Source organism: Bos grunniens, chromosome 5 (genome assembly GCF_055505025.1).
Source record: "Bos grunniens cultivar Pamir isolate PY7600 chromosome 5, Bosgru_T2T1.0, whole genome shotgun sequence".
NCBI lineage: Eukaryota > Metazoa > Chordata > Mammalia > Artiodactyla > Bovidae > Bos > Bos grunniens.
The window spans coordinates 15,403,135-15,431,048 of record NC_141169.1 but is presented as its reverse complement, the minus strand read 5'-3'; the positions used below and the strand labels follow the sequence as shown (position 1 = coordinate 15,431,048).

The 27,914-nt window shown below is 38.4% G+C and overlaps 2 protein-coding genes across 15 annotated transcripts in view; one reads left to right on the top strand and one right to left on the bottom strand.

Moving 5' to 3' along the window:
* LRRIQ1 (leucine rich repeats and IQ motif containing 1) overlaps nucleotides 1-928 on the bottom strand; it is a 236,041-nt gene extending 235,113 nt beyond the window's left edge. For 2 of the 4 annotated variants that reach the window (XM_086403705.1, XM_086403709.1), the window contains exon 1: nucleotides 801-928. The gene's annotated coding sequence lies outside the window, so the exon portion shown is untranslated. Of the gene's footprint in view, nucleotides 1-69 lie in introns of all 4 variants that reach the window. The other 2 variants (XM_086403708.1, XM_086403707.1) reach the window with 2 other exon arrangements.
* TSPAN19 (tetraspanin 19) lies at nucleotides 872-27,914 on the top strand. Of its 11 annotated transcripts, none has more exons than XM_086403712.1 (9): nucleotides 872-968; nucleotides 9,790-9,881; nucleotides 9,969-10,041; nucleotides 12,390-12,514; nucleotides 18,383-18,457; nucleotides 21,621-21,731; nucleotides 23,968-24,111; nucleotides 25,394-25,477; nucleotides 27,705-27,914. In XM_086403712.1, the coding sequence occupies exons 2-9, from the start codon at nucleotides 9,816-9,818 to the stop codon at nucleotides 27,771-27,773; spliced, it is 747 nt and encodes a 248-aa protein (XP_086259838.1). In that variant the 5' UTR covers nucleotides 872-968; nucleotides 9,790-9,815; the 3' UTR covers nucleotides 27,774-27,914. The 11 variants fall into 11 exon arrangements, with proteins under 11 accessions (XP_086259838.1, XP_086259837.1, XP_086259842.1 ...); XM_086403711.1 differs by having other exon boundaries at nucleotides 872-993; XM_086403720.1 differs by lacking the exon at nucleotides 872-968 and adding an exon at nucleotides 8,334-8,470.

The window sequence follows — 27,914 nt, the reverse complement described above, 5'->3', positions numbered from 1 at the left end:
ATTTCAACATAGTCAACAGAAAAGCATTCATTATATAGCCAGCTAAAAAGTTTACACTTTGTTTTGTACCTTAATAATTCTTCAAAATCTTACGTGTATTTTATGTTTACAGCACATTTCAATTCAGACTTGCTGCATTTAAGCTCTCAATGGTCACCTCTAGCCAGTGGTTACAGAACTGGATACAGCGGCCTTGGATCGATCCCACTGCAAAGAGGCTAGGTAAACTACTTCAAGTTGATAATAATCAATTGGAGGTGGCTAAAGGTGCCAAGCGAGCTTAGTGGGGTGTCTTAGTGGCTTAAGTGGGGAATCTTCGTGGCTCAGCTGGTAAAGAACCCGCCTGCCAATGCAGGAGACAAGAGATGCGGGTTCGATCTCTGGTCAGGAAGATCCCCTAGAGGAGGAAATGGCAACCCACTCCAGTATTCTTGCCTGGGAAATCCCAGGCAGAGGAGGACAGAGGAGCCTGGAGGGTTAGAGTCCATGGGGTCGCAGAGAGCCGGACACGACTGAGCACGCACATAAAGCTGCCAAAAAATGAGAAATTTTAAGGAACCCCACCCTTCAATTTTAGTTCTTCAAGTTGTGTGTGAACTACCAAAATTTTTCAAAACGGAAAGCCTCTCGCTCTACAGAGCCTCTCGCTCTACAGACTGGCTCAGCACTCCCTGGGCGCGGGGCCCCGCTTCGCACTCAAGCCTGGCCTTGGCGGAGAGGGGCCCGGCTCCACTTGCGCTCCCGCAGTTTTGCGGCACCTCCCGCTTCATCAACCCGGGTCTGGAGGGGTGCTCGCTCACCCAGCAGCGGCTGAATCCTCCAGCAAGGTTGGAAAACAGTGCCCGCCCTCCAAACAAAGAGTAACCACGGCAACCGCCAATCCCAAGGAAGAAGGGCTTTACAGGTGCCCCAGCAGGACAAACTATCTCTATTCCAAACTAGAACGAACGCTTCATCTCAGGAGCTCGGTGAGGAACTTACATTTTATTCCAGGTAGATTTTAATATTTAATTAATTTTGGAAAGTAATAATAAAGAAACGACACTTTGTTACAGCTACCCAATTAAGGGTAGCCTGACTTTTAAATTGTCTCTTACCTATCTGTTTTTATTATGTGACTCTAGTGAATGTTGAGTTGCTCGTGTATAAATTGTGCACTCCACAAAAACTTACTCCTGAATAGTGATTTGTGAGGCCTGGAAGTATAGAAGAAAAGCCAATAAATTGTTTGCCTCGCATGACACCAAGTTTCTTTTAAAATAGAAAAAAATCAATCAGCAATGACTATCAAAATTTTTTAAGTGAATGGATGTGTGGGGTGAGAAATTAAGAAATTATATTCTGGAATATGTTTTACTGTAAAACATTGAGCGTGACACACATTGTTTTAATATGAAATTTGAATTTAAGTTTATATCATAACATTTAATTTTAACTTAAAAATTCATAAAGTTCCTATTACTGGTGAAGAAAATGTATACAACTGATTTTCATTTTTTTTTAAGTTTAAAAATGAAGCATAAAATTCCAAGAGGAAGTAGTTAAGCGTAATTGTAGAAGCTATCTGATATACATTAAGCTAAACGCAAACAATATCATTGAGCCTTTGAAAGAAAATAGACCATGTTTCCTGGTAACAATTGAATAATAAAATGCATTGTGTCAACTTAAGAATTAATAATACAGAGTGAGAAATCAGTAGACTTTTGATATTAAAAAAACACATTATCTCTTCATTCAAGAAAGAAAATGATTTTCAAAATAAACTACTCCTGGTTTTAGAATTGAATTTTGGATATTTTTATTATTAAAGACCATACTCAAGTAACAATTTTCCTTTTTTTAGTTTAGTTTTGTTGCTGATTTACAAATTTTCAAACTCTTTATTTAACATGTTTGAACTAACATATTTTGTTGCAATTCACATTAAACTTAAAATTTTATTTGTAATTATGAAACTATTCATGCTTTTCCTAAAGAATATAAAATCCATTAGTAATCAATTAATTTCTAAAACTGACTTTAAACAACTAATTTGAAGATGTTTGAATTTCTTTCCTTATTAATGCTTACCTTGTCAAACAAATTCATAGCAAAAAAGAAGAATCCTGGAAGTTCTGCTGAAGATTAATTTGTGGCGCATGTTTCTACAACTCATACTTTCAAGTTACTTATTAAAAACAAACAAACCACACACACACACACAAACCTACTCAGGTTAAAGGGTTATGAAAAAAAAATAACATAATCCACTTAGGGTATAATTTCTAGGAAGAGTACAATTAAATAGATTTTTGCTAAATGCTGCATAGTTAAACAGTAGTTTCAAGTTGAATTGATTTATAGTCTATGACGGTTTGCAAATTGTTAGCAAAGCACTCATGATCCCTCACAATCTTTACTGGGTCTACTTCTCCAGCCTCATCTGTCATCTCTTGCCACTCTACTCAAGCCCTCATGCACTTCACTCCAAAGCCTGGAACAGTGTTCCATCTGTATTGAAAACTTCCTCTTCTAACCTGTTTTTATCTATGTGTCTTTGTGCTCAGTGGTGTATGACTCTTTGTGACTCTATGGACTGTAGCCTGCCAAGTTCCTCTGTCCTTGGGATTTTCCCAGCAATAAGTGATATGTAGTTAGTTAAGAAGTTGTTGTTTAGTCAGTAAGTCTTGTCCAACTCTATTGCAATCCCATGGACTGAGCCTGCCAGGCTCCTCTGTCCCTGGGATTCTCCAGGGAAGAAGAATACTGGAGTGGGTTGCCATTCCCTTTTCCAGGGGACCTTCCTGACCCAGGGATTGAGCCTGCATCTTATATGTCTCTTATACTGCAACCATATTCTTTCCCACTGAGCCACTGGGGAAGCCCCTTTTGTCTGACTGGAGCCCTCTTAATTATTCTTCAAGGATTACCTCAAATTCACCTCCTTTCTGAAACTTCCCAGTTCCATTTATTCCCAGACTCTGAACCCCCAACACACAATTCAAAGTTGTCCACAGATTTGGTTCCCTAATGGTTTGTCTTATTTATTCATTTGTGTGTGTGTGTTCCCATCTTCTGGCATTTAGAAGGAACTTAAAAAACAGTTATTAGAGTATTATTTAACTAATGAAAAATGACACTTATGAATAGGTGAGTTACTGTAAATTGTCTTTACCCATAGCATTTGTACTATTAAAAAAAATCTCTGCTGTTGGACCATTTATTAACGAATCAGGAAATAAACCAAAGAAATACCATACCAGGACTTTATTTAAGTTAAAAACAAATTCTTTGTCTATAGCAAAATAAAATGTCTACCACATCACAAATATTTACATAGGAACTGCACTAACTTGTGTACCTTTGTGTAAGCAAATCATTTTCACTGACAACCTTTTTAGTATGTGAGGCTTATAACTGAAAAGATCAGCACATAACCATCTCTTACCCTTCTGTGCAAACATGGCTTAGGGCTTCCTTGCTTGTTGCTAAGACACCTGGTTTGATGTGTTCTCTTTAACTTGAACTGTTTGCTGTGGTCTGAATGTTTGTGCCTCCTCAAAACTCACATGTTGAAATCCTTACACCCAATGTGGTGGTGTTGGAAGATGGGACCTTTAAGAGGAGGTGATTAGTTTATGAGGGTGGGGCACTCGTGAATGGGATTAGTGATCTTTTGGAAGAGATCCCACAGAGCTCCCTATGCCATATGAGGATAAAAGAAGTCTGAAACTTTGCACCTTTATCTCAGACTTCCAGCTTCCACAGTTATGAGAAATAAATTTCTATTGACTACTTAGTTTTTGGTATTTTGTTATAGCAGCCCAACTGGAGTAAAGTAAAGTGAAGTCACTCAGTTGTGTCCTACTCTTAGCGACCCCATTGACTGTAGCCTGCCAGGCTCCTCTGTCCATGGGGTTTTCTCAGGCAAGAATACTGGAGTGGGTTGCCATTTCCCTCTGCAGGGGATCTTCCAGACCTAGGGATCAAACTCGAGCCTCACACACTGCAAGCAGACTCTTTACCATCTGTAAAAGCAAAACTGAAAAACAAGAAAAAAATCTCTACGACACTGAAACAAAACCACCAACTTATTTATGTCATGTAAAGCAAAGGACTGGCATTAAGATACATGACACTGCACATAGGCAGCGTGTCGTCTATGGGTGGTTTCAGCAGCAATGGGAAATACGGCACGATTCAGTTCCAGCTTTTAAAACACAAGAGCGAAAAACTGCCTGCCTCCCTACAAGGTGCAGGGTCAGGAGACAGTTCTGGGTTGCTATTGGTGAAGCATTCAGTTTGCTACTTCGCCTCACACTTCTCATTCTTTTATTCACAGTTAATTACTATCTGCATATAATATAAGTCTGCTAGACCATAAATTAGCAGCTTTCAGGAGAGATACCTTGAACAGTTCTTAGGGAGGTTAAACAAATACTGTAGCCTAACACCCTGCTCTCTAACAAACGTGCACACAATGGAAGTGAAGTCTCAAGTGATGGATGGGACAGGCAGGGGGTGGGGCTTAGTCTCAACTGTAAAAGCAAACAAATCTAAATGATAACTTAGTGTGATCATGGGCTTTTGTCCATTCTGGAAACAAAGAAAAAAATAACTATCAAGTGCCATAATCTCTTTTCTCACTTTTCAAATATCAACAGGATTCACGATCTTACCACAATTGTTTCTGTATCTTCATGTGGTATCTACATAATTTTTTTTCCCTAAAATGAAGAAAACAAAGAACACGCTGGTCTGAGTAATTAATCATCTTCCTCTCTATACTATTAAACCTCTGTGAACAAAAGCTTTCCAAACTTTGTGATTACTTTTAGAAGTGGTTCATTTATTATTGAGAAAGAACTACCAAAAGAAAAAATATCTAAATTTTTATCACATCCCCAAACCAATATTTTATTTTTCTAATGTAGAATTGAACAAAAAAAAATTCTTCTGCAAAGAGAACTTTCAAACCTTCATCAGTCAATAGTATAACTCTGCAACTGATCGGATTGACTCACTGTCTAAAAAGGGGGAATTTTTAAAAATTTCTGATCCAATTTGTGATTTACCATCACTCCCAACCACATTCTTTTCTAACTATTCTCTTTAAAGAGAGAGAAAACTTTCAGAGTCCAGTTATTCAACAAGCTTTTTACTTCAGCATAAGGGAAGGGGAAAAAAAAAATAGTTTGACTGACATAGGTGGTGAAACATAAACAATTAATAGAAAATGGTCTAAATGGACTAAAGCTCTACTGTTTTGAAGTTACCGTGACCATCCTGCTTAACCAAGTCAGCTGACTTTGAGAGTTCAGAATTCTCTCCCTCTTTGACATCTGTCTCATGTAACGCTATTTTGGAAATGATTGTTTTCTCATTTCATAAAGTCTGATTTTTTAAAAATCTAGGGATTTCCTTGGCTGTCCAGTGGTTGAAACTGTATACTTCCAATGTATGGAGCATGGGTTTGATCCCTGGTTGGGGAAATAAGATCCCACATGCTATACAGGCGTGACCAAAAAATAAAATTAAATAAGTAAATACATACATACATAAAAATCAGATCAGATCAGATCAGTTGCTCAGTCGTGTCCAACTCTTTTTGACCCCATGAATCGCAGCACGCCAGGCCTCCCTGTCCATCACCAACTCCCAGAGTTCACTCAGACTCACGTCCATTGAGTCAGTGATGCCATCCAGCCATCTCATCCTCTGTCGTCCCCTTCTCCTCTTGCCCCCAATCCCTCCCAGCATCAGAGTCTTTTCCAATGAGTCAACTCTTCACATGAGGTGGCCAAAGTACTGGAGTTCCAGCTTTAGCATCATTCCTTCCAAAGAAATCCCAGGGCTGATCTCCTTCAGAATGGACTGGTTGGATCTCCTTGCAGTCCAAGGGACTCTCAAGCGTCTTCTCCAACACCACAGTTCAAAAGCATCAATTCTTCAGCGCTCAGCCTTCTTCACAGTCCAACTCTCACATACATACATGACCACAGGAAAAACCATAGCCTTGACTATAAAATCCAAATTCCTAATTATGTCATTTTCTGTAATCAAACCTCTGCTTATTGTAATCTATAGTTGGTCCCTCATCTCCTTCATTTATTCTCAAGATATCAGCTCTCTATGGACGACCCCCAATTCTATATTGTCTATGCTCTCCACATGCCTGCCCTAAATTTCCAGTGCTTAACCACAAGGTTTTCGTTTATCAATTCAACCTGAATTTTTAAATATTAAATTAATAGAATTTATGAATCTTTTTCAAACAATTCCAGTGATTATCATTATTCTTTTATTTTCCCATTGTAAAAAATCTTTCTGATCATCTTTGATTCTTTTTTTATTCATAGTAAAGCACACTGAAATATGTCAAAGCCGTATTTTTCTCTCTCTGATTATCTTTCATATCACAGTTTCCTGTTGAGCATTTTGTTTGGCTTTTCCCACCCTAATTCACTTCTTTTCTTCATTGTGGGCATATAGGTACCTCCACTTCTAGTTGAGAATTGCCATGTGACTAACTGCTGTGTGTCAAAGAAGAGAAGCAGAAGAGAAGTATGCAACTTCCACCTTACATGTTTAAAAGATGCTCACCTAAGTTTACTCATCCTCTTCCTGCTGACTGTAGAGGATTGCACCTTGAGTAGATTTCAGTTCAGTTCAGTTCAGTTCAGTCACTTAGTCGTGTCTGACTCTTTGCGACCCCATGAACCGCAGCATGCCAGGCCTCCCTGTCCATCACCAACTCCCGGAGTCCACCCAAACCCATGTCCATCGAGTCGATGATGTCATCCAACCATCTCATCCTCTGTCTTCCCCTTTTCCTCCTGCCCTCAATCTTTCTCAGCATCAGGGTCTTTCCCAATGAGTCAGCTCTTTGCATCAGGTGGCCAAAGTGTTGGAGTTTCAGCCTCAACACCACTCCTTCCAATGAACACCCAAGACTGATCTCCTTTAGGATGGACTGGTTGGATCTCCTTGCAGTCCAAGGGACTCTCAAGAGTCTTCTCCAGCACCACAGTTCAAAAGCATCAATTCTTTGGCACTCAGCTTTCTTTATAGTCCAACTCTCACATCCATACATGACCACTGGAAAAACCATAGCCTTGACTAGACAGACCTTTGTTAGCAAAGTAATGTCTCTACTTTTTAATATGCTGTCTAGGTTGGTCATAACTTTCCTTCCAAGGAGTAAGCGTCTTTTAATTTCATTACTGCAATCGCCACCTACAGTGATTTTGAAGCCCAGAAAAATAAAGTCAACCACTGTTTCCACTGGGAGCCATATATTTTAACAGGCTGGAGCAAAACCCCACATTTCTAGGATGATTTCCCAGTAGAGAACCAATTACATATCTTGAACTGAGAGAGAATATACTTCAGTTTATTTTTTGTATTTGGATCCTTTCATAAAACATTTTAACCTTGACTCTAACCTGCTAACTACTATCAAATCAACAGGCAAGCCTCTTGTTCAACATTCCACACCAGAGTCCCTGTAGAGAGTTCTCACTTATTAGTTTTCTTTCTCTTTCTGGTTTATAGAGAAACAGAAGCCAGGAATTAGGGCTTAAGTAGCTTCTCTCATAGCTCAGTTGGTAAAGAATCCACCTGCAATGCAGGAGACTCCAGTTCGATTCCTGAGTCTGGAAGATCCACTGGGGAAGGGATAGGCTACCCACTCCAGTATTCTTGTGCTTCCCTTGTGGCTCAGCTGGTAAAGAATCCACCTGCAATGTGGGAGACCTGGGTTTTGATCCCTGGGTTGGGAAGATCCCCTGGAGAAGGGAAAGGCTACCCACTCCAGTAGTCCGGCTTGGAGAATTCCATGGACTAAGTCGATGGGGTCGCAAAGAATCAGACGCGACAGCAACTTTTTCACTTTCTTGTTCAGAAAAGGATCACAGCTTTCTCATGTAAGTAAAACTGAAGCTAAAATGTAGATCTAAAGCATCTTGGAAATAAACAAACAAACAAAAAAATTCAGGCAGTCTTTCCCACTGAGTGTCCCATCCAGAAAGTCCAGGCACTGGAGGAATCCACGAATAAGACTCGAGGACAGAAAGTGGAGAAACCAAACAGCAGCAGAAGAGGTCGAGGCAGAGGGTGGAAGATAAAGCCTGGAGACACTCCTGAAGCTGGGAGAAATACCTTGGGGGTTTTTAGGAGGAATATGGCCTTAGAATGAAATAAAGAGGAAAGTGGGTGGGTGCTGTCCTACACGTCTCTTACTTTCCGCTTTCTGAGGCATCTTTCAGTTTAACAAATGGATTGGTTTCTTCCTAACTAGGGACAGACAGCTTCAAATTAGTCTTACTAAACCTGCTTTTGTTACTGAATCAAACTTGGGTCCACTTGCTCACATGCAGTAAAGCCAATCCACTGACACTGGGTTGTGCTAGAGGAAAGCGCAATGTTTATTGCAGGGCATCAAGCAAGGAGAACAGGCTGCGCACGCTCGAAAGATCCAAGCTCCCAGGTGGCTTTCGGGGAAGGGGTTAAAGGCAGTGTGAGGGAGGCGGTTTCGGGGGTATGTGATCAGCTCATACACAATTCTTGGATTGGTTGGCATCAAGGTGAAGTCTTAAGCATCATCAGTCCTTGGGTTTCAACCACTCTAGGGTCTGTGTTCTTATGGTCAGCAGTTTTCATCTGGTAGGGGTCTGTTTCTTATAAAAATAATTTAGGAATGTGTCAGGCCTTTATCTGTATCTTTCAGGGAACTATGAGTTCAGTGGTTCTGCTGTGTGGCAGATTTCTAGTCTAAATTGTTACCAGTTCCCAGCGCAACAGCTATTCTTTGTTTCTACATCGTCACATTTCCTAATCATTACCTCTTGAGTCAGCCTTTTGAGACTCAGTGCAGGCCTGGGAGACTAAAGCAAAAGCCTTTTCCTTCCAAGGGGCACAGGGGCTTATATTGCTGTTTCACTTTCACAGTGTCACTGTGTCAGTTATCCACTGCATGTATTGAAACATTGTAAACCACAGTACTTTTTAAAATATGAGTTACCTAGAATTGAAAAAGTGAAAGAAAAAAGAAAACCCAGGAATATACCCAAGAAAAGGTAAAACCTATGTATCTAATAAACCAAGCACTCAAAATCAGTAGGATAAGTGTTGACTTTTCCACAAATATTTTAGGAAAATAGGGTATCTGGAAAACAGTTTTTTTAAACCACCTTTAGTTCTTTTCACTGTACTATATAACAAAGTAAATTGTAAACTAGTTAAATAATATAATTCACCTGTTGATTGACTGATTCAACACATCTGTGTTTGTAACACATGGTTCCCACTATATGTTAGACTTGGGTTTATTATATACAAGATCTATTCTCTCTGAGTAAAGGCCCTTAAGTCTACATGGGAAGGCAGACAAAGATGAAAATAGGCAACAAACTGAGATTAGGGAAAGGCTTCTGAGATAACATTATTCTGGGAAAGAGGAATGCAGTCAGATGGAAAGGAAAGATTTCTGGCAAGGAGAACAAGGTGTGTTATGACTGGAAACAAAAATATTTACTTTCTGAAAACTGCAGGAAATTCAGTATGGCAACTCTTGACATGCTATACAAATGCCCTTTGATCTCAACTGCCTGGACAAAAAATGCAGATAAAGACAGACACAGTTTCAAGACACTCTTCAATATTTTGTTATATTCGGGAGAACAAAGAGGAATGTTATACTGACTGCTGGTGTGAGGAAAAAACATGCAAATAAAAGATATGAGTAAGCAGAATTATTTCAAGTTATTACTGTGGTGTTTATAGTAAAAGTTGTGCTTATCTTTTCAGAATCATCAGTACATGTGGAGAAAAAAATGTTAAGGAAAAACAAAAAGTTGATTTTTAAATACTGTCTTAATCTCGTTAATGGAGCTTTCTTGGTAAGTTTCTTCATAATTACTTAGTAAAGAAGATATACATTTTTATTAGCAGTTAGTTAAAAAATAAGTATTGGCTATTTTTTGTAGGTTCTGGGACTTTTACTCATGGGATTTGGTACATGGCTTTTATTAGATGGAAATAATTTTTTCACAGCTTTGGGTATGTATCTATTTTGCTTTCTCTAAATCAAATAAGGCATTCAATGTTAAGCAACCGAGTACGTGACTTAGTCAGCAGGTGGCAGTGTTTCCCTAACGTTCATAAAGTACTATTCAATTTTTCCTCAGAAGGTCTTTGTCAGTTGGTTCTATAAACGCCTTATTAAATAATAAGTCTTAAATCCAAGATCATAAAGGAGAGAGAATTTTGAGAGAAAAAGCTAGAAACTTTGGGCAAGAGAGATGAGAGAAATAGAGGATTGCAGTTCTGCTAACTCTAGACTTTTACAGATTTATAAATGTTAAAAGATAACGGAGATCAATATAGTTTCACTACCCAAGTTAAATAATCCCTTTTAAAACTCAGTAACCGAACTTCCCTTGTGGCGCAGTGGATACGAATCTGCCTGCCAATGCAGGAGACCGGGGTTTGATCCCTGATCCGGGAAGATCCCACATACTGCAGGGGAACTCATCGCATTCACCACAACTACTGAGCCTCCACTCTAGACCTCGGAACCACAGCTACCGAGCCCAAGGCTCCTAGAGTCAGGGAGTTGCAACTGCTGAAGCCCACGCCTCAAGCCTGTGCTATGCAACAAGGGAAGTCATCACAGCGAGAGGCCCGCAAGCTGAAGCAGGGAGTGGTCCCCGCTCTCCACAGCTAGAGAAAGCTTGAGCAGAGTGGCAAAGACCCAACACAGCCAAAAAAAAAAAAAAAAAACGACTCAGTTACCGTATCCTATCACCATCACATGGTTAGAAATATAATATTCCCTATGTGGAAACAACTGAACATGAATGCATGAATGGATAAAGAAGGATATGTATATATACATACATACAGAATGGATATATGTATATATCATTAGGCACTATCCCATGAGCTAAGGATACAGTAGTGTACAAGAAAGATAAAGGGCATGTCCTCATGGAGCTTAATTCCATGAGGAAGACTCGAAAACAACACATAATTTCACTCCTGCAAACCTTCCCAGTCTCACCTGCCTGGAACAGTTAACTGCCAGCAAGGCTAAGTTTCCTATACACATTGCACCGTTCTGTGCCTCAGAATGCTTCCACCATTCCAATGTAGAGATTTCCAATTATAATTCAGAGCCTAAACTCAAGTGTTACCTTCTCCAGTAATCTTGCCTACCTTCACCTCCTCCTCCTACTGGATTAGCTGCTTTTCTACTCAGTGCTGTGCCAGTAAGTATTCTGCGATGGAGTATTGTTTGTTTGTTTGTTTTTTATGTGCTGATTTCTGTGGTGTAAACAATCCCAGGATGGCCAGTTTTAAGGTGTCAATGTGGACTGAGTTAGCTTACAGATTTTGTGAGAATTTAAGCCTTGGCTTTATGTGCCAGAACAATCTTTTTCCAGCACACCACTGCCCACTGTCTCTACTCTTCTCTCATAAAACCTAGGGCATATGTAATGTATTCATTCTCCCTTTTAAAAAGTATTTGTTAGGCACTACCCACTCCAGTATTCTTACCTGGAGAATCTCATGGACAGAGGAGCCTGGAGGGCTACAGTCCATGGGGTCGCAAAGAGTCGGACACGACTGAGCGACTTCACTTTCACTTTTCTTTCACATCTGTGCCATAGCACTAGGCATTTAACAATTAGTCTGTTGACTATATAAATATATATATATATAGTCTCTAGCTCAGAGAGCTCAGTCTAGATGGGGAGAGAATAAAATATACTTTTAATCGGGCCATATTAGCAATAAACTCAGGGTCTCATACAAGGGAAACTTAACCCACATGTTAGGGTGTTGGTTAGTTGCTAAGTCATATCCGACTTTTTTGTGACCCCATGGACTGTAGCCCACCAGCCTCTTTCTGTCCATAGGATTTCCCAGTCAAGAATACTCAGGTGGGTTGTCATTTTCTTCTCCAGGGGATATTCCCGATCGAGGGATCGAACCCACATCTCCTGCATTGGCAGGCAGATTCTTTATCGCTGCGCCACTAAGGAAGCCCACATATGTTAGGTACTATTTTTGATGAACGAATGAATGAATACATAAATGTTTGGATGTATGTTATACATAGAAGAATTCACTCAAGAAAAAGTTGTCTTCTTTCATAGAAGACATTAAAGACAAGGTTAACTTAAAGAGATCTTCCGAGATTGAAGAAATTCTCTATCATGTCATTAGAGGAAGAAAAGTCCTTAAGAATAAGTAAGAGGTGCTAGAATGAGATTAAAAAGAGAGAGAGAAAGAGAATCCTAGTGATTTGGCAACAGCTTCTTAGGGAAATCTTGGGTTGCTGCATTTATTATTAAATAGAAAACACATATCACTTAATAATAGCTATTTCGTGGTTTCCACAGATGAAAATAATCACTTGACAGTGTATATTTTTCGAATTTTGATTGGAACTGGATCTGCTATTCTTCTTCTTTGTCTCTTGGGTTATTTGGGAATTCACAATGAGATCAGGTGGCTCCTAATTCTGGTACGTATTTCATTTCAGTAGTCTGAATTTGTAGCTTTGATTTTCAGTGTTCAAATTACACAAGTGAGCAAAAATGATTTATGTCGCTGGAACACTGCAGTACAATGGGATCTTGGGAGCAAGGCAATGAAGTGCTCCCTCCCAAGAATCTTTGCTTAGACAGAATTTTCTTGCTGAGTTTTCAGTGGACCAAATCCGGACCTCAACACTTAACACATTGATATTAATTTTCAACACAGGGTCAATATGTATCCATTGCCTAAGGCGAACTACAGCTAACTAAACTTAAACATGAAGACTAAAATCAGAATAGAATGTGTTAAAGTCAATGAACATTGAAGCTTAGGAGGAAAAAGGAAACAATGGCCTGTAGTTGGCACATTTTCTCCCTGTGGGTGTACCATGTGGGATGCTAACTTATAGTTGAGATCACAATATATAATTTAACAAAGAGAAACATAACTGCTGAGGGGGCCAGACTCTGGTACCTGGTTAGCACACACTCTCTCCCCAGGCATATACATGAAAAGATAACTCAAAATAAGGAAGACAAATCTGAAGTTGAGCCATTTACCATTCAGGAGAATGGTGTGGATCACATGCCAATCCACAGATTCAGGCGAACTATGTTGTTGTTCAGTCACTCGGTCGTGTCCAACTCTTCTCGACCCCAGGCACTGCAGCACACCAGGCTTCCCTGTCCTTCACCAGCTCCCAGAGCCTGCTCAAACTCACGTCCATTGAGTCAGTGATGCCATTCAAACATCTCATCCTCTGTCGTCCCCTTCTCCTCCTGCCCTCAATCTTTCCCAGTATCTGGGTCTTTTCTAATGAGTAGGCTCTCTTCTCATCGGGTGACTAAAGTATTGGACTTTCAGCTTCAGCATCATCCCTTCCAATGAATATTCAAGACCGATTTGATTAACTGGTTTGATCTTGCAATCCAAGGGACTCTCAAGAGTCTTCTACAACACCACAGCTCAAAAGCATCAATTCTTTGGCACTCAGCCTTCATTATAGTCCAATTTCCACATTCATACATGACTACTGGAAAAATCATAGCTTTGACTAGATGGACCTTTGTTGGCAAAGTAATGTCTCTGCTTTTTAATATGCTGTCTAGGTTAGTCATAACTTTTCTTCCAAGGGGCAAGCGTCTTTTAATTTCATGGCTGTAGTCACCACGTTCAGTGATTCTGGAGCCCCCCAAAATAGTCTGTCACTGTTTCCATTGTTTCCCCATCTATTTGACATGAAGTGATGGGACCAGATGCCATGATCTTAGTTTTCTGAGTGTTGAGTTTTAAACCAGCCTTTTCACTCTTTTCTTTCACCTTCATCAAGGAGCTCTTCAGTTACACTTCGCTTTCTGCCATAAGGGTGGTGCCATCTACATATCTGAGGTGATTGATATTTCTCCCCACAATCTTGATTCCAGCTTGTGCTTCATCCAGTCTAGCATTTTGCATGATGCACTCTGCATAGAAGTTAAATAAACAGGGTGACAATATACAGCCTTAATGTGCTCCTTTCCCAATTTGGAACCAGTCTGTTCCATGTCCAGTTCTAACTGTTGCTTCCTGACCTGCATACTGATTTCTCAGGAGGCAGGTAAGGTGGTCTGGTATTCCCATCTCTTTCAGAATTTTCCAGAGTTTTTTGTGATCCACACAGTCAAGGACTTTAGAGTAATCAATGAAGCAGAAGTAGATGTTTTTCCTAAATTTTCTTGTTTTTTTTCTATGATGCACAGGATGTTGGCAATTTGATCTCTGTTTCCTCTGTCTTTTCTAAATCCATCTTGAACATCTGGAAGTTTTCGATTCACGTACTCTTGAAGCCTGGTTTGGAGATTTTGAGCATTACTTTGCTAGCGTGTGAAATGAGTGCTACTGTGCAGTAGTTTGAACATCCTTTGGCATTGCCTTTTTTGGGATTGGAATGAAAACTGACCAATTCCAGTCGTGTGGCCACTGCTGAGTTTTCTATATTTGCTGGCATGTTGAGTGCAGCACTTTTAACAGCATCATCTTTTAGGATTTGAAATAGCTCAGCTGGAATTCCATCACCTCCACTAGCTTTGTTCATAGTGATGCTTCCTAAGGCCCACTTGACTACATACTCCAAGATGTCTGGCTTTATGTGAATGATCAAACCATTGTGGTCATCTGGGACATTAAGATCTTTTTTGTATAGTTCTTCTGTATGTTCTTTTCACCTCTTCTTAATATCTTCAGATGAAATATAGCTTTTAACATTTTCTTTAAATCAAATTGGAGAAGGAAATGGCAACCCACTGCAGTATTCTTGCCCTGGGAAATCCTATGGACAGAGGAGCCTGGTGGGCTACAGCCCATGGGGTCGCAAAAGAGTCAGGTGTGACTTGCAACTATTTGACTGCATCAGGTCTCAGTTGCAGCCTGTGGGCTCTTCAGTTGTTTCATGTGGGATCTAGTTCCTTGACCAGGGATCGAACCCAGGACCCCTGCATTGGGAACTCAGAGTCTTAGCCACTGGACCACCAGGAAGTCCTCAAATCAGTTTTAATTCACAGGCACTTTCCTGTGATGCAGATAGGAAATTCAAATGTAGCCAACTGTGCCTCTTGCCAAGAATACCTAACTCTCATGTAGCATGGCAAGTCCTGGTAATCATTCTGGATTTTGTTATCAGTCTACACCAGTTACCATGAAAGCACTCCCTTTCCCAGCTGATGTGGTTCCTTCAGGACTATGCATTTGCTGTTTGAATGGCCTAGAGCAGCAAACCAGGGTTGCTCTTCATCCAGTATATACCAGTACAGGCATATTGGTGAAATTTTTTTGTGAAGGACTGGTAAGGAACAGTTACCTCAGTTCCTTTCCTGCAGTTTACCCCCCCTGAGACCCAAGACATTCAACCCTGTCAATGACACAGCAATTAAAGGAGTCATGCCTGGCAGAGGAATTCAGTTCAGTTCAGTCCCTCAGTCATGTCCAACTCTTTGTGACCCCATGAATCGCAGCACACCAGGCCTCCCTGTCAATCACCAACTCCCAGAGTTCACTCAGACTCACGTCCATCGAGTCAGTGATGCCATCCAGCCATCTCATCCTCTGTCGTCCCCTTCTCCTCCTGCCCCCAATCCCTCCCAGCATCAGAGTCTTTTCTAATGAGTCAACTCTTCGCATGAGGTGGCCAAAGTACTGGAGTTTCAGCTTTAGCATCATTCCTTCCAAAGAAATCCCAGGGCTGATCTCTTTCAGAATGGACTGGTTGGATCTCCTTGCAGTCCAAGGGACTCTCAAGAGTCTTCTGCAACACCACAGTTCAAAGGCATCAATTCTTTGGCACTCAGCCTTCTTCACAGTCAAACTCTCACATCCATACATGACCACTGGAAAAACCATAGCCTTGACTAGACGGACCTTTGTTGGCAAAGTGATGTCTCTGCTTTTGAATATGCTATCTAGGTTGGACATAACTTTCCTTCCAAGGAGTAAGCGTCTTTTGATTTCATGGCTGCAGTCACCATCTGCAGTGATTTTTGCAGAGGAATTAGTTGCTGCCTATTGTTAGTAATTGCTACGTGTTGTTATTTGAATATTACCCACGGCAGAAGCATTTTAGGCAGATTTGGAACCACACCTTCACTTCCCTCTGGGGTCTTGCCACCTTATCCTGGCAATACCTGGAAAAAAAGACCTCACTCTCTCTTCTTATTCTCCTCAAAGGCATACCTTCAACTCTCAAATTTTATCTTTCTTTTATTCTAGGGCCTTTAGCATAGTTTTCTCATGGGACTTCTGATTTTGAATATGGCAACTGGGATGGAAATAGCTTGTGGAAAGTTTTAATCTTATTTCTATAGACATCTAACTGAGGTTAAAAGATAATAATTTTCAAGGATAAAATCATGAATAACCTGTATGACAATGAACATATGTCAGAGACTTTATTTAAATAATTAATTAATTAATAGGGGAACCACCAGTAAGAAGTAACAACTGGTTTAAATGAGAATTAGACTTGTGGAGATTTATATTCTCTATAAACTGTATTCATTTGTATTTTTATGAATAGTAATCATTTGCATTATGATGGGAATTTTGTATTATTGATACTATCAGAGTTCTGTAAATTAACTCTCTACAGAGTTGAATAATAGCTTAGGCAAATGTAACATTTCATACTGCCATTGAATCAGAAACCCAGGAGAGTCCAGTAGACCTCAGCCAGCTTGCCATTGAAAAGAAATCCAGTAACTTAAAAAAAAAATTGTTTTGCACATTTTCTCTGTCTCTACCTGTCTTCACCACTATTTCTTGATAATGAAGATTAAGTGAGGTATCGTGTTTAGAAGTCTTAAAAACCTAAACTTCTAAACAGTACTAAAGACAAAAACCTATTTTTGTCCCTGAAAATAGGAAATACAATGTATGTCAAGTAAGCAATGTTAATGGACTGTTTTAAAGTATTAAATGTTTAAAATATTTAAACTAATAATACTAAATCATTCTTGTATTTTATTTAGTAAAATATTCAGACAAGTTACTTTAGAAGTTATTTTGAATTCTAGATAATATGTAACACTGTGCTGCTATAGTGAAGAAGACGGCAGTGGCCATAAGTTTTGAAACAAGAAAATAGTCAAATAGTGCAAAAATCATTTTCTTTGGCCTTGAAGTAGTTTTAGTTCTCAAAGCAATAGTCCGAATATGCATATAGACTCTACTATTGCCATTGCCTTTGTTACTTTCTCATTATTTTGTTGCTGTTGTCGTTAATGCTGTCCTTGCTTTGTGCATGATGGAATAGTTTATGTCTGGTTACAATTTAGTGAGTTCTCTAGTGTTAGCAGAATGGTGTTAAGTGGAAGTCAAGATATTTAAATTCCCCTCTATGAGTTTTAGATCTGAATGAAGAAGGTATCGTCATCAACTCCATAGGACCAAGTAGTCTGTTAGAGTTCTCATGAAATATTATCACTTCTTTCTATCTTACTCTTATCCAAATGTTCATTGATTTTTTTGCCTTTTGATGTAAGGATTTCACTCATGTGTATGAGAACAGGAAACTTCAGTAATACCCATGTATATTTTCAGATCAGATTAGATCAGTCGCTCAGTCGTGTCCGACTCTTTGCGACCCCATGAATCGCAGCACGCCAGGCCTCCCTGTCCATCACCAACTCCCGGACTTCACTGAGACTCATGTCCATCGAGTCAGTGATGCCATCCAGCCATCTCATCCTCTGTCGTCCTCTTCTCCTCTTGCCCCCAATCCCTCCCAGCATCAGAGTCTTTTCCAATGAGTCAACTCTTTGCATGAGGTGGCCAAAGTACTGGAGTTTCAGCTTTAGCATCATTCCTTCCAAAGAAATCCCAGGGCTGATCTCCTTCAGAATGGACTGGTTGGATCTCCTTGCAGTCCAAGGGACTATCAAGAGTCTTCTCCAACACCACAGTTCAAAAGCATCAATTCTTCAGCGCTCAGCCTTCTTCACAGTCCAACTCTCACATCCATACATGACCACAGGAAAAACCATAGCCTTGACTAGATGAACCTTTGTTGGCAAAGTAATGTCTCTGTTTTTCAATATGCTATCTAGGTTGGTCATAACTTTCCTTCCAAGGAGTAAGCGTCTTTTAATTTCATGGCTGCAGTCACCATGTGTAGTGATTTTGGAGCCCAGAAAAATAAAGTCTGACACTGTTTCCACTGTTTCCCCATCTATTTCCTGTGAAGTGATGGGATCGGATGCCATGATCTTTGTTTTCTGTATATTTTAAGACTGCATATTTCATATGATGTGCATTTTCCATCACTGTAGTATCTAAAAAATATATTAGGAGCATAGTTCTCATCTCTGTGTCTCTTTTCTCGTAGTATGCAGCACTGTTGATGTGGGCTGTTGGTGTTCAGGTTGTACTTTCAACACTCATCTTTGCAAAGAAAGAAGAGGTATGGAAACATCATCTTTCTATTTGAAAAATAGGAAAATCAGATGTTGTAGATTATTGAGACCTGAACCTATATTAAACCTATAGTAAAAGCTAAAGGTAAGTAAATGTCTTTAGGGGAAAAGGGATGAAATAGAAGTACTAGAATCGTGTAATGGAAAGGAGACAAGGGTCAGATTGGAATGGAGGACAGAGTTCATGTCTTAACTCTGTCTGCAGGAGACGCAGAATGTTGTTGTAAATGACAAAAAATGTGGGGGAAAAGGAGATAATACTTAGAGTGGGGGATCCAAAACTGGCCCCCTCAGCCAACCCTGGCTATCACTAGTAACCACATCACTGTACTATATTCTGTTTTTGTAAAGAAATAGCTTTAGACTTTCTAAAGATACTAATTAGTACTAATTTTAAATTTAACAATTTCATTTAAATAAGATGTACTGAATAATTCATAAATTTGTATAGTTATGGCCATAAGTGACAATTAAATTAATGGATGATTTATATTTTTTTAAGTTCAAAAAAGCATATAATAAATTTCCTGAAAACTTTTCGGTAACACAACTTACCTCTTTACAACCTATAGTTACTTTTAATTCTTTAAGAACCTTCAGTATTTCAGTGCAGTCAAGGTCTGTTTTTGTATCCTGGGAGACTGTCTTATAGCACTAAGAGCATAGACTTGAAGTCAGTCCTTAAACCTATGTCTTCATCTACTACCTTATAGAGTTATCATTAACTGACAGTTGTAAAGTCCCTGTAACAGGGTAGCTATTTGAGAGCTCTCTACCTTCCCTTATTTGACTTTTAAAAAATAATTTTTATTTATTTACTTTTTGGGTGTGCTGGGTCTTTGTTGCTGCCTGCAGGCTTCCTCTAGTTGCGGTGAGCACAGGCAACTCTTCACTGTGTTGCACAGGTTTCTTATTGAGATGGCTTCTGTTGTTGCAGAGCACGTGCTGTAGGCATGCAGGCTTCAGTAGTCACAGAGCACAGGCTTAGTTTCCCCGAAGCATGTGGGGTTTTCCCAGACCAGGGATTGAACCCATGTGCCCCGCACTGGCAGGTGGATTCTTAACCCCTGGGCCACCAGGGAAGTCCTTCCCTTATTTAATTTTGAAGGAGACCCTGAGCAATTCCTATGGTTCCTAGCCTTCAAACTCTTTCTCTCTCTCACTTGCACTTGCCTTCTCTCTCTCTCTCTCTATATATATATATATATAATTAAAGCAAATTATATATATATATATAAACTCTTAATTAATGGCCAAACCTCAACAAAATCTTTTCTGTATAGCACCATTGCTTTCCAACCTCATTTGCTCTCTTGTGCTTGGCATCTGTCCTGGGTATCTAATTACCTAGGGCCTATTGTTAATGACTTGGCATTTATATATAAAATTTCTTCTCTCCACATGAAAAAAATGTGTGTGTGCACAGCACACACAATCAAGTGAGTCCTGTAAAGCTGTCTTGATCCCAACACATCATCCTCTAACTTTTGGACCTGGTGATAGAACCTGAATATCAGACTTAAGGGCCTTTAACACATGGATATAGTTAATCAATGTCACCCATATTTACTTAAGTATTATTCAGATACTCCTCTCCACCTATCTTAAGAATAATAAAAATCTATCATTTAATAATAACCACCATGTGCCAAAGAATGTGATAGGCACTTTATTGGCACTATATTATTGATCTCGTAACAAATCCTAGAGATGCATTGTAAGTCCTGCTTTCTAGAACAGAAACTGAGGTTTTGAACAGAGAAATACATGTAAATGTATTTACATGTATTTTATTTATATAGTAGTAACCTAGATTATATATGAAAATCATTTTTACTCATATACTAAAGTTTGATTCATAGGCACTCTCAATCTCCTAAGTTAAGCTTTAAAAGGTTAATGAGGATATGTCTCTCTGTCATCACAAGAGTATAAAGTAGAAAAACATCATTTTCTATTTTGAATAAAAATTAACTCAGAGAATATGTGAAATAGATTATATGAATAACACATTATATCATTCTAATCTTCTTAGATGTAAGTGTGTAAGAGTTTAACATGTACAGATGTCTTAATTATTGTATTATTCCAACCAGTTATTTAGTTTTCATTATTCAAAGATAGCATATGACAATGAGAAAGTATTAGACTAGATTTCAAATGAATTAGGTTTAGAAGTCACACCTCTTCTTCATTCATGTAAACAAAGGAAATGATCATATTCTCTGAGTATCTATATCATGGTTCATAAAATGAAAATGCTGTCTGAATTTCTACCTTTTACTATTTTTAGGACCAAATTAGGACTTAGTTATGAAAGCCATATAAACTTTTAAATGCTTATATAAGTTCCTATTAAAAATTACCCATGCAATATCTAGATTTCAAAATAGCAATTTCCCCCCAAACTTTCAGATATGATTTTTGCTTTAGCATTATGAAAAGATAATTTTTAAATTGAAAAATGTAATTCTTGTAAAATATACAGTAGATTCAGATCAATAATTTTATTTAACATCTTGATTAATGTGGGAACTAGTTTAGATATAAAAACCAATTAGAAGAAGAGTACAAAGAGAAAACATTTATATAGATACAAAAACTGACATAAAAACTGACTTTGAAAGGAAAGGGATCAGTTTCATCCCCACCAGGAAAAGTTCATCTGCAATTCTCTCCAACAAAGAATCATTTGAATTGGGAGACTGAGACCAACAAATATACAACTTACAAAGTTGTAAAATAAATTAAAAACTGTGAAAAGTACAGACTCAGAGAATCAGAGAACCCTGAAGGTATACTAGAGAAAACCTAGTTTTCATTGAAAAGATCCTCAGTCATCTTTTCCATTTATAAGTCTTTCACAATTTTTCCTGAGATTATGAGAAAAAATGTTAGAACCTTTCAACATTGAGGAGAGCAGCACATAACTTTCTTCCTAATCATAAAAGTCTAATGTAGTCTTCCTATAGATCATAGTGTAAAATACCAAAGGTATTCACACTTGCTCATTGCTAAAAATAATGATAGGAAGAAAAATAAAACACCTAGAAATAAGTTGAAAACAACAAACTGAGTTTGAATACTTTTTATGAGGAAGCATAAGGGAAGCTTCTATCAAATTTTCATTTTTAATGAAATTTTCAACAGGTTCACCAAGCATGGCATGATAAAATTGATTCCATCATTTCTGAGTATGGATCTGAGGATTTTCCTCAAGACACACCCAAGTGGATGATTCTGAATGCTGTGCAAAAAATGGTAAGATGAAATTATCATGAAAGTAAAAAATGAGACGCCAAAGGTGACAGCTGAGAGGTGGGAAGACAAGGAAGGACAGGCGACGGGCACAGGAATGAGAGGTTCTTGTATTTCTTCTAAACAAATGAGGTGGCATAGGATTGTCTAAACTTACAGATCTTGAGTTTTACCCTTCTTTTGTAAGGTGTATCTGCTTTTCTGGGTCAGTTGATGGGTGGTCATTTTAACCTGGATTCAGCTGTAAAAGTGTTGGGAGTCTTCTGCCAAGTGTAACAATAATCTACTCTGTGGCATCCAGGGGGAGATAAATTCTAAGCCCAGTCCCTGCTGGGCAGCAGAGTATCCTGATGGTTCCCATTTGAGCCTAAACATCAGGTTTGCCATGTGGTAACTTTATGATCCTGGATAAGAAATCTTCTTAACTTCAGGTACCATATTAACAAAATAGGCAGAATAACCCCTACCTCTGGTTGTCAAGAATAAAGGAAGTAATATATACATAATACATAGAAAGCCTTGGATCTGGGACACAGTATCAACCTAACACTTGTTAGCTGATGTTGTTAGGATTATCATTTCACTGTTCACATGTTTCTTGGCAAGGTAAGGGAATGTGTGTACTCAGCCAAATGGTTATAAGAATAGATCGACACAGGAACATAGTAAGTGCTTGATTAAGAAAAAAAATAGCAAACATTTACATAGCCCCAGGTCCTTTTTTAGGTGCTTTGCATATATTAACTCATTTAGTCCTCTCAATCCAATGAGATAAGAACTATTATCTTCATTTTGTAGATGAAGGTAGAGAAATTCATAACTTAGCCAGTGCCACATGGCTAATAGATGGCACAGCCAAAATTCAGTCCCTGACAATCTACACTAGATTTTGTGCTCAAGTGCTATTCCAGAGTTTCACATAAACAGTTACTATTTTTAGTGTATTTAATAACAGAAATGCTTATTAGGAGAATTTAAATTTATTATAAATGATTTTATCACCTTATTTTTTCTTTGGTGTATGTGATCTGAAAAGGTATTGCATTTTCAGATAGCATTATGACTGATAGCAGTGTATCAAACCTTCCTATGGTCATTAACTGATAAATCAGGAAAACGACTGAGTGACTTCACTTTCACTTTTCACTTTCATGCATTGGAGAAGGCAATGGCAACCCACTCCAGTGTTCTTGCCTGGAGAATCCCAGGGACGGGGGAGCCTAGTGGGCTGCCGTCTATGGGGGTCGCACAGAGTCGGACATGACTGAAGCGACTTAGCAGCAGCAGCAGGAAAACATGTTTATATGTATGACATCACTGTCATTAATGAGAATCCAACTTATGTTTCCTAGCCATGAATATCATTGAGCATTGAGATAGTATATGTAGATTTGATTGTTTAACTGACTTTCAGTACCCAGTCTCTAAAGTACTATGTTAGTCATTTGATGTTTCCAAGACTGTGCCAAGATTGTTGGCACATATTGCAACATAGGTGGTACTGATGCTATAATTTACAATAACAAGTTTAGAAAATAATGATCTACTCACTTTAACTTTCTCTTATTTTCTAGGTGACAAATATATAGACTGATTCTTTCACATCCTTTCAACTCAACTTGATAGGATTGGAAATGAGACATTTCATAGATGCTTGATCACTTCTGACTCTTTTCCTTATTACCTTTTTGGTTTTTTTTTTTTTTTTTGTGGCAGCTTTGCACACAATACAAAATATAAGGTTAACATCTTACATTAACCCTAAGAATTTAGAAACAACCCTGAGTCTCTATGTATATTAAGCACATATGGCAGAATATTTTGAATAAATCGTAAAGAAAACTGTTATAGTTAGGAGAAGGTATGGCTCAAGGGGTTCTCCCTCCCATGTTCTGGCTCTAAACGTGATTTAGTAAGTCAAGTATATCTTTCATCCTGAACTTTATAAGGTAAATTCAGATATAACAATTTCATTCAAACAGCTCACTTATATGAGTAGAGATCTTTAATTCTGATTAATATCAACCATAGCAACAACAGCAACAAAAAAATATTTTTGTTTAAACAAACAAAAATATATTTGTTTAAACAAACAAAAATATATTTGTTTAATCTGTTATATTTCAATGCAGAATAAATTAATAAATTTATCATAAAACCACTTTGAGAAGCATAGGAGTCATATAATTGACTGCATTTTGAATATTCTATAGTAAAACTTATAGAATCATTTTTCTAGTTTCAGTGTTGTGGCCGAAAAAATTACACAGATTGGACCAAGAATAAGAATAAAGAAAATTCAGAACAGGTGCCATGTTCTTGCACAAATTCTACATTAAGAAAGTGGTTTTGTGATGAGCCACTGAATGCAACATACCTACAGGTAAATATAAGCCAAGGCTTCTCCAAGTGTTTACAGTACCCTGTTTTTTTTTTGTTTTTGCTTTTATTTTTTGCAAGTCATTTTAGAATCCTGAGCAAATTGTTGTATTAAAAACAATGCCATTCATGGTTATTAGGTTCTTAAGCACCTTGCTAATAAAACCACAGTGAAGTGGATTATATCAGTTACATAACAAAGTCATTAAACTTTCTGGGTTATGTGATCTAAGTGTGCCTAGAACTTGGGATTCCATTAACTCTCTCCTCAACCATCTTTTGGAGAAGGCAATGGCACCCCACTCCAGTACTCTCGCCTGGAAAATCCCATGGGCAGAGGAGCCTGGTGGGCTGCAGTCCATGGAGTCGCAGAGAGTTGGACATGACTGAGTGACTTCACTTTCACTTTTCACTTTCATGCATTGGAGAAGGAAATGGCAACCCACTCCAGTGTTCTTGCCTGGAGAATCCCAGGGACAGGAGCCTGGTGGGCTGCCGTCTATGGGGTCGCACAGAGTCGGATACGACTGAAGTTACTTAGCAGCAGCAGCAACCATCTTTTGACAGAGAAGATCCTTTTGGCGAATCTCCGTTGTATAGGACTGGTAAAGGAACTGCAACAGTAGAAATAAAGAGGCATGAGGTTTGGCAAAAACTAAGGGAGGAAATCCCAGATGTGTCAAGGGTGGTGTTCACATAAAGGCGGCAGAAACCAGAGAAGAGGTTCATCTGTAGCAACTTCTGTCTACAGATATAGGACATGATAAACTAGTGATTTCCATCCAATAACTTCTAATACTTTGTGTAGTTTATATATTGATGTTATTCTAATTTTAATATGTCTTTCAATAACATCATTCATTCATAGAGAAATGGAGGATTCTCCATTTAAAGATTCCATTTAATCTCCACTTAAGGAATTTCCATTTAAGGAATCTCCATTTGGAGGATTCTCCAAGAAAGGTTCTCTTTGGGAAATATTATGTTAGGCAATAGTATATGCCCTGCTGAATTTCAGTAGTGTTCAGAAAATCAAATCCCTCTCAAAACTTAATAAATTTCTGATTTCAACTACCTGACAACATCTTAGCAGCTTAAAAAGTAGCAGCTGAGGCATCTTGCTATTGTAGGAAGCTCTATGGGCTAAAAGTCCAGTCTCCAGTTAGATGTTGACTTGTTTTTTAGACTTTCATACATTACTAATCTCTGTGTCTCTTCTCTTTAATGGAATTATGTATAAAACCATTTATATCTCCAAGTCAATCTAAGTAAGTTCTTTTCCTTAGGGTTGTGAAAATAAAATCAGCACATGGTATCATGCTAATGCTTTGACATTAATTGGAATTAATTTTGGACTTTTGGCTTCAGAGGTAAGTTTTTATTTGTATATTTAAAGATTAAAAAAAATTAAGTATAAAGTATATGGGATAGACTGTAGAACAACCAGATGGAGACCTAATCAGACTAACTAGTCCAATAGGAGCCAGGACCCTGAAACTGTTCACACACAGGAGGTCCCAACTGAGGGCAATATCCTTAGATCAGCCTGGGTGGAACCTGGAAATCATTATCATCCAGGACTTTCATGGCAGCCCAGTTGGTTAAGACACCCCACTTCCAATGCAGGGGGCTTGGGTTTGATTCCTGGTTGGGGAACTAAAATCCCACAGGCTGCATGGCATGTTCAAAAAAATATAAACAGATTTTTTTAATGGCTTTATAAAAAAATAAGTTGTTCTCCTGGAGGGTAGTGATTTCATTTCTTAGTGATTAAAAAAAAAATACTTCAGTCTTGGCAGTGAGTTGACCATGATTGGCAGTGTGTACACTGGCAAATTTCTTAAATCTAGGCAGATGTTTGACATTAGTAAATGTATTCAATCATACATTCTTTCATTCATTGCTTCATTCATTCATTCAATAAATTTGGAAGGGGGAAGAACATCTACTATGTGTCAGGTCCTGTAGTAGATGCTAGAGATACAATAGGAAGCAAAATCTACATATTCCTTGACTTCCAGGGTGCCAACTGCAAAATCGAGGTTTAGAAATAGTACTTAATTCTCCAGTCCCAGTGCAAACCAATAAAAGCTAGTGAAGGGTATGTGTTCAAAGAAATTGTAAGACTGTATAGATTACTATTGTGTAGAGTATAACGGAATAAATATATAACATGTGATTTGGCCAAAATAGGATAGCAAATTTAATTTATGTTGATCCACAAAGAAGTATCAACAACCTCAGATATGCAGATGATACCACTCTAATGGCAGAATGCAATGAGGAAATAAAGAGCCTCTTGAAGAGGGTGAAAGAAGAGAGTGAAAAAGCTGGCTTAAAACTCAACATTCAAAAAACTAAGACCATGGTGGCCAGTCCCATCACTTCATGGCAAACAGATGGGGAAAAAGTGGAAGCAGTGACATATTTTCTCTTCTTGTTTTTTGTGTGTGTGTGTTTTAAGGCAGTTTCAAAGTCACTGCAGACAGTGACTGTAGTCATGAAATTAAAAAAAAAATGCTTGCTCCCTGGAAGGAAAGCTATCACAAATCTAGACAGAGTATTAAAAAGCAGAGACATCACTTAGCCAACAAAGTTTTGTATAGTCAAAGGTATGGCTTTTCCAGCAGTCATGTACAAATGTGAGAATTGGACCATAAAGAAGGCTGAATACTGAAGAATTGATGCTTTTGAATTGTGATGCTGGAGAAGACTCTTCAGAGTCCCTTGGACAAAGAGATTAAACCACTCAATTCTAAAGAAAATAAGTCCTGAATATTCACGGGAAGGACTGATTCTGAAGCTCCAATACTTTGGCCATATGATGTGAAGAGCCAACTTATTGGAAAAGACCCTGATGCTGAAAAAGATTGAGGGCAGGTGGAGAAGAGGGGGACAGAGGATGAGATGGCTGGATGGTATCACCAAGTCAATGGACATGAGTTTGAGCAAACTCTGGGAGATGGTGAAGGGCAGGGAAACCTGGCATGTAAAGACCAGGACACAACTTAGCAACCGAACAACAAGCAAGGCCCTCATCTAAAGTTCCATAAATGGTTTTCACCTGGTAAGAGTGTTTAGTCTCAGGATGGTGGTAAACAAGACAGTCTTATAAGCATTGATACTCTTTTTAAATGTTTATTCTCTATTGTATTCATCCTGAGGCAATTAAGATAAGACTGAATGGGGGATATTATTGTGTTCCAGTTTATCATCTACCCTTTCCAGACCATCTTTCATGATCCTATAACAAAAAGAGGCAGTTTTTTTGGAAGTGATGACGTTAGAAAAATGATGAACACAAAACATCAGCAGTTTATCATAGCATCTAGCCCAGTGATAGCCCATGTAATTAAAATTGAGTAGTCCATTCCTTCACCCTCTCTGTAAATGAACTTGGTGACATCTGGGCTACCCTACAAGACTTACTCTGCTGACTTCTTATTCACAATGATATGTATCTTACTTGGAAATAGTCTCACCCTCCTTCCTCCCTTTTCTCTTTGCCGAATACATTTTGGTGATTATATGGTGTTAACTTTACAAATTATTCTTATTGATTACATTTTAATCTCTTATTGTTTCCCTTTTTTCCAGGTTTTGCAATTCTCATTAACTGTTTCTTTCTTCAGAAACATCAAGAATAGAATATATGCAGAAAAGTGATCACTGGATTTTAATTTGTCTGGAAGAAACCAGTTAACTCGTAAAATAATCATATTGAATTCTTCTAGTCCAAAAGAAAAGTTTTAAATTACATTCATTGTTTAAGATTTAATAAAGTCAGTGGTTATATATGACACAGAA